Source organism: Austrofundulus limnaeus, unplaced genomic scaffold (assembly GCF_001266775.1).
Source record: "Austrofundulus limnaeus strain Quisiro unplaced genomic scaffold, Austrofundulus_limnaeus-1.0 Scaffold24, whole genome shotgun sequence".
Classification (NCBI taxonomy): Eukaryota; Metazoa; Chordata; class Actinopteri; order Cyprinodontiformes; family Rivulidae; genus Austrofundulus; species Austrofundulus limnaeus.
Window position 1 is genome coordinate 1,513,817 of NW_013952426.1, and position 7,435 is coordinate 1,521,251.

Here is a 7,435-nt window from a genome sequence, read left to right on the forward strand (position 1 = left end):
CACACACACACACACACACACACACACACACACACACACACACACACACACAGAATAAATAAATGTGCTAAACTGTGTTTTATTATTATAAAGGCACTTTCAAATACAAAAATATATTTATTTATTATAATGTTCAACTTTTGAAAAATCATAACATATATAACATGGTGTTGGAAAATATCTAATTTTCAATACCTGGATTTTATTATGAGCAGTGGTGAGAAACAGAATATTGTCATAACATGTGGTAGATCAGGAAATAAACACCCCAAGTATCCTATGACCGATTTAATGTCACAGCTCAGGCCCAGTTCACACAACATCGTTTTGAGTGAAATGTTGAGTTTTTCTTTTGTGGTTTGGCCGTTAGTGTACGCAACAAAGAAATCGTCTGAAATCAAAGGTTTCTGAATTCTGGTCTCAGAGTGGAGCTCTTGTTTAACCTTTATGAAGGAATGTTAGGATATCCACCAGTTTGGGTGTTAACACTGCATGGGCAATGTTCACAGTTGAACCCAAAATCGAGGTTGCCAGGAAAAACAACAAATGCTATTTTTTTGTCCCTTCCTTGTCTGCCCCCATGTTCACAAAACAACAATACGTGCTACAATGCTCTCGTTCAACAAATTACTGTTGTGATTAAAATACAATTGCTTTAAAGTGAGAGTAGAAAGGTTTCCCTGGTATTCTACTGCAGCAGATCCATATAAGCGTGTGAATTTCTTTTTGCCCCAGCAAGTATTGAAAAAACTTACCTTTCCAGAAATTGTACTCAACTCAGCAGGGTCTCAAATTTTCCTGCCATTTTTTTTCAGCCCCATGTGGTGGTGATTATTTCTTTTGCCACAGCAACATGTGCATCAACCACACCCTTGTCTGCAACGGTGTCCAGAACTGTGTCTACCCCTGGGACGAGAACCGCTGCAAAGGTACGCTGACAGCAGACCAATGGTCACATGATGGATTTGCAATGTGTAGCTGTTTTTTTTTCCCCTTGTCTAATTATTGTCTCTTTTTTAATAGAGAAGAGAAAACCCAGTATCCTGGATACACTGGACAACACTAACCTGACCATCATTGGAATAACTTGTGGTCTGGTTGTCATCCTGCTCATCATATCTGTCATTATCCAGATCAAACAGCCTCGCAAAAAATATGTCATTCGGAGGTGAGACATTTTAAATTCACTCAATGGATGATTGTCATAAAGTGGTTAAAGTTTATACTGTAAACTATAGCTTTAATAGCTAATTTTCATCAGTTTTATGCATTTTTCTTTTCTCTTTAACGGACTAAGCAACCTCTTGTTTAGCAGAAGGGGATGATGAGATGCTTTGATACAGTGGTCCCAAACTTTTCTTTTTCTAAACCCATTTTAGCTGTAGCAGAGGTTTGCAACCCCATCTGTCATTAAGTTTGGGATTTTTTTTTACCCTGCTACTGCAAACAAAAGCATAGTTCAGTTTATTTTATTTACATGGCGCATTTACAACAAAAGTCAGCTCAGGACACTAATCCACAGAAAAACATGTTCAGTCAACCCAACTCCAAAACTGAATTAATGTTAGTTTATTCCAGTGGTTCCCAAACCTTTTCTAATGGTCCCCCTTTGGTTTATAAAAATAATTTCATGCCCCACCACCACAACCACCACACACACACACACACACACACACACACACACACACACACACACACACACAATGACACAAACAACTGGAATGATTGTGAATAATCTCCCCAAGCCTGATTCAGAACGGGTAAGACACGAGAGGATTAACAAGAGTCCTTGTTGATTTAAACCTCAGCTGAGTTAATCACCTTCTTTTCTAAACTTACAGCCGACTGGTCTGTATTATCCATGCGTTATTAATGTATTTAAATATAAGAAATTACTTTTGTTAAAAGTGAAAAGAGATCGTTTTTTTAAATCTGCTCTCCAAGGTTTCCATTTAGTACAGACAGGCTACACTGTATGTTTTGATGACCTTTATTGAGTTCTTATTTTTCACACTTTTAAACAATCTTACCAAATCGAATTCTCATTGCAAAAAACATTATTATCACCAGGTAGGAGTCGGTGCCACGGAAGCCTAATCTGTCCTCAACTAAGCTGGTCTATTGAGATTTTTTATTCCACCCAGCAAATAGTTTCGTCAGTGCAAAGGTTCTTGACACAATATGTGTCCTCATTATGTGACTTTTTTTTCCTATTGGACGAAGGGCACCAGGTTTGCAGAGGTGCTCAAATGAGGTCAGAGGAACTGTGCTGCTTTATAGATTATAAAATCTTTGACCAGCTGGGGCTTTAATTTAATTTTTAATGTGCTTTCCATATGGTTGTGTTTATCTTCTTTTCGTGTTCTTTGTGCCTAATATTAAGATATGGTTTGCGGATTTGGTTAAATGTGTTGCAGTGACTTTTGAACATATTTCACAAACTACCGAACATGATGCAAAACATTAATTAAAAGTGTAGCGTTTGCTTCTAGCATCAGTGTTGGTACTTTTACATACTTGCTCCTGTTCTTGTTTTAACCTGCATTCATTAAACTCCTGCACATTGTGAGAAGATAACTTACAACAGGTTGAAGCATGAACTAAAGATGGTTTATGACTTACATTTTCAGATCCTGAATTTGAAGAACTTGGGGCACTGCCAACTCTGCCAGGTGAGGATTTGCTCTATTTCTGGATTTTACAATATTAGGCTTAATTTACTTTATTAAAAATATGTCAAGTATCAGTTTAGGACTCAAAGTGGTACTTTACAAAAATTGAGGATTTGTTTTTGAGATTTTAGAACTGGTATGAAGTTCTGCAAGATATTGGCAGTAAAATAGTTGTTTTTATTTGCAGTTTGAATGTAATTTTTCCCTTTAGTTCAATATTTTGATAAGTGTTTGCCTATTTTTATGCTTTTTGCTCCCAAAAACAGGCTCATGTTCTCAAAGCTGCTTATAGCTTTACTTTAGGTTATTTTTGTCAGAGTTTAAATTATGAAAGCTGGTGTCAAATTCATCGTCTGAAGGTTGGAACAGAATTTGAGTGAGCATGATTTGAACAAGAAAAGAGTTTGTATTTAATTTATGCAAGTCTATGCAATGTATTTTATAGTACAGTGTTATACATATAATGGTTCTAAGATAAGAACCATTATATGTATTATAGGTGGGCGCGAGCCCACCTATCCGCCCGACGCCTTGCTGCCTGCCCGACCGCCCGCCCCACAGCGCACATGTCTGCCAGTCTGACCGCTTGCACCGGCGCGTGCCTGCCTGCCTGTCTGTATGGCAAGCCGTTGGGGTCATAAATCGGGCGTATATTTACGTGCAAATCCTANATTTCTGTGCAAAGTGGGTTTTTAAACATGAACAACACCCTGAGAGGAAAAAATAAAGGTTTGTTGATTAACAATAAATCTCCATCAAAAACCTGTCCAGGCTACCAACATCTGAGCATTCCCCCCTCCATTCAGTCAAGCCGCGCCCCACCTGCAATGGCACTGCACCCCCCACCCCCACCCCCGCCAGGGGGCGCGCCACACACTTTCACTGGTTTATTCCTATTTTAATACGGTACATTCACATACAGTAAGTACTCTTCGGAAATGCAAATGTATTTTAGATACCCATCTGATTGCAGCAAATCTTACTGTCATCTTAGCCTCCCATCCTGAGCAGCACATTGGGGACAGTGGAAAGGAATGACAACCTTTTAACAGGAAGAAACCTCCAGCAGAACTGGGCTCAGGATGGGCAAACATCTGTCTTGACCATGTGGGGTTAGGGTGGACAAACAGGAGACACAGACAAACACAGAATGACTGGTCCAGGTGTAATCCTATGGGGAGAGAAACCAAGTAAAAACAAAGGGTTAAAAACAATTGTAAGTGTGCGTATAAACATGGAGAACAGAGCAGTAAGGACCAACAGTGCCTAGCAGCAGAACTAAGGGAAAGGTGAGAGAACCCAAGACAACCCTAGCTATAGGAGTTATCAAAGGAAAGTCTAAACTCGTCTTAAAAGTAGACAGTGTCAGCCACAGACAGAAAGTGGGRATTGGTTCCACAAGAGAGGAGCTTGATAACTGAAAGCTCTGCCTCCCGTTCTACTTTTCGAAGGAACTACAAGTAAAACTGCAGCCTGGAAGCGAAGTGCTCTATTTGGAAATTATGGAACAATAAGATCTATAAGATAGAGCTTGGTTGTTCTGAGCTTCATGTGTTACAAGTAAGATTTTAAATTCAGTTTGGAATTTTACAACCCAAACTGCTTACAGTCAGCCTTAATTGCACTAAAAACTCCTAAATCTGAGTAGGAAGTTTTGTCAGGTCCAAATTTTCACTTTTAAATTAGACTGTAACAGCCTTCAACAGACATGTTCAGGTTAAACTGAAAGTGAAACTTTATGCGAGTATCATATTACTAATGTTTTACCAGTACCTTTTGTTCATACACAATTTGGTTTTATAATGTTTATTTCTGTGAGCCCAAAGAGAAATATTTGAAATTACGTTTCAATCTTTTCATAAAAAATAGAATTAATTCATCACAGGAATACTTTAAACGCTGCAGCTGACATAAACACATGAATAAAGAGGATGTTTTCTTTTACTCCATCCTGTTTTATTGGGGCTTTAACTCACGCTGTACTCTATTCAGTGTGTTTTCTTGTCARCATTTGCATTTTCTCCATCTTGTTGCATCTGCAGGGATGAGTTTGACTCCACCCTCCTCCACCCTGGTTTCGAGCCTCCACACTACGAGCTCTGCACCCTGCGCCGCGCGCCTTCTGGCGACCTGAGCGACGCCGCCCTGGCGGAGGACTTCGACAAGTTCCACAAACTGCGGCGCGCCGAGAGCAAGTGCATCCGCGACCACCACTGCGGCTCTCAGCAGGGGAGCATCCACGGCAGCCGCAGCAACCTGAGCTTGAGGGACGCCACCATCGCGCCCGACGGCGGGACCGCAGCGCCGCCGCTGTCGCCGATCGTGGTGAAGCAGGTGTCGCCCCGCCCCTCGCAGCACAACACGCCAGCGGGTCGGCGGAGCATCCTGGTGATGAAGCACAGCTACTCGCAGGACGGGGCGGAGAGGTACAGGCCAGAGGAGGAGGAGGAGGAGGAGGATGACCTGATGATGGACGTTGGTCCCACCACCAGCCAGCACCACATGCACCACCATCAGTTCCATCACAACATGCGTGGTTTGGATCATACTGTCCATCGCACACTGTCTAATGACTTGTGATTCACTGCGACTCAATGTGGAAAACCTAAAAATAATCAATGCTGAACTGTATTAAGATTTATGGAGAGACTTAGAAAAACGTACCATTTAGCTTTTTTTTTTTCTTTATTGAGATTTACAAAAATGGGTTTTGTAGTGTTATTTATTAAAACAGCTGCAATTTGAGTTTGTCTAAGATTCTAGTTTAATATTAAATATAGTATTATAAACTGCAGCGTAAACATTAACTGGTGGTTTTAATAAGAGAAAGTCCCCTAAGCAGTGGCGCCTATTGGTGAGGGGAATGAGGGGTCCACTTAAAACCAAATGCCAGAGCAGAAGTTCAGGAGATTTGCAATGTCTTCATATATACGTTATTTGACAAATATGGTAATACGGGAGTCCTTTTCTAATATACACAGGTCAGCTTTAGTTTGTTGATTACCTCCACCAAGGAGGTTATGTTTTCGGTCGCGTATGTCTGTCTGTCTGTGGACAGAATTACTCAACAACTTACTGACAAATTTTCATGAAATGTTTGTCACAGGTTGATATTGGCCAAAGGAACACACCGTTAAATTTGGGTGATGATCCGGATCACGATACGGATCCAGGAATGTTTTGAAGGATTCTGCGCTATTGCAGGATAGGGGAACTTGTCTTTGGTGGAGGTTTATGCTCTCCGAGTGCTTCTAGTTTATTTTAATTTTTGCTGTTTTTGTTTTGTTTTTGTTACAATTGATATTACTTATTAAGAACTTACTGTCACGTCTTGCAGCTTGTCCTCTCCTAAATGAATATTTATTAAAAAAATAAAATATTTATATGAAACTGCCTGAACAAGGGGGATGGAGGGCAGTGGTGGAGGCCTCTAACTTTTTCGAGATGACCACTGCCACCCCCCAGGCCCCCTCTTGGCGGCACCTCTGTCCATTTGCTGAGAAAACAAGGTTGGTTTTATGAAACGGCAATGTTAGAGGGCTGAAAGTAATGTATAATTTAAGGTTGATTGGGATAAATGCCATCTGTTCTACTAGATCACATTCTCCTTTATCCCCCTATTTTCCCTTGTTATTTAAGTTTCTGCATATACTTTAGTTGTAGAATATTTTTATGTTTATTAAGCATGTTATATTTATGAAAATGTGTGGTTGAAATTCATGATTGTAATGCTTTCAGTATGTATAGAAATTACCTCCAAAGGAAGAACAATTTTGTTAGAAAATGTTCGATACCGCCTGTCTTTTCACTTCATTTAATCCAGCATGTTAAATTTATGCTCATTTATTTTATTAAACATTTGGCCTCATATTAAATATTCTACATACGTGTTATTTTCCTAAACATCAATGTGTGTGTGTGTGTGGGGGGGGGGGGATGTGCATGTTAAAAGTTATTAAATAAGGAAGGAAGAAAATTCATGTTTTCATTTACAGCTGTAATGTGAAAAGAACAGCAGCCATGGCAGTAATAAAAACATGCCATGCCATGTCAAAACATACAATACAACTTTATTTGGAAAGCGCTTTGAAACAACCCTGTTGGCCGAAGTGCTGTACATGATTAAAAACACATGAAACATACAAAAAAACAATAAACTAAGTAAAATGAGCCAATATCTAATATCATAAATACCAAAACCAACATCTCAAACTGAGTTAAAAGCCAAGGAGAAAAAAATGTTTTGAGAGCTGATTTAAAAACAGGAAGTGAGTCATCCTGTCTAATGTGCAAAGGCAGCTCATTCTAGGGGCAGCGACTGAAAATGCTGACCTCTCAGCCTCCTCTCAGACTTTGGGACGACCAACAGAAAGTGGTCTGCTGACCTGAGGGCATGACAGGGAGTGTAAGGTTGGAGCAGGTCAGATATACATTGGGTCAAGACCATGAAGACATTTAAAAGCAAACCATAAAACTAAAAGTTATTTCGAAACKAACTGGGAGCCAATGTATTGATTCTAAAACAGGAGTGACGTGATCTTGTTTTCTGGTACCAGTTAAAAGGCGAGCGGCAGCGTTCTGAACCAGCTGAAGTCGAGACAGTAACGACTGGCTCAGCTCGACATAAAGTGCATCACAGCAGGCCTAGTCTAAGCTAGTTGTGATAAAAGCATGGATCAAGATCTCAAAATGATGTGAAAGAAATGGTTAAGATTGCGTGTGCATGCGTGCATGTGTGTGTGTGTGTGTGTGTGTGTGTGTGT

At 40.1% G+C, this 7,435-nt stretch overlaps 1 protein-coding gene across 1 annotated transcript in view; it reads left to right on the top strand.

The window, feature by feature from the left end:
• LOC106514923 (neuropilin and tolloid-like protein 1) overlaps positions 1–6,563 on the top strand; it is a gene marked incomplete in the record, with an annotated part of 17,480 nt that extends 10,917 nt beyond the window's left edge. The window contains 3 exon segments of the mRNA XM_014004460.1: positions 816–929; positions 1,024–1,168; positions 4,715–6,563. Coding sequence (XP_013859914.1) covers positions 816–929; positions 1,024–1,168; positions 4,715–5,252 — 797 coding nt within the window.
• Between the last annotated feature and the right edge of the window lie 872 nt (positions 6,564–7,435).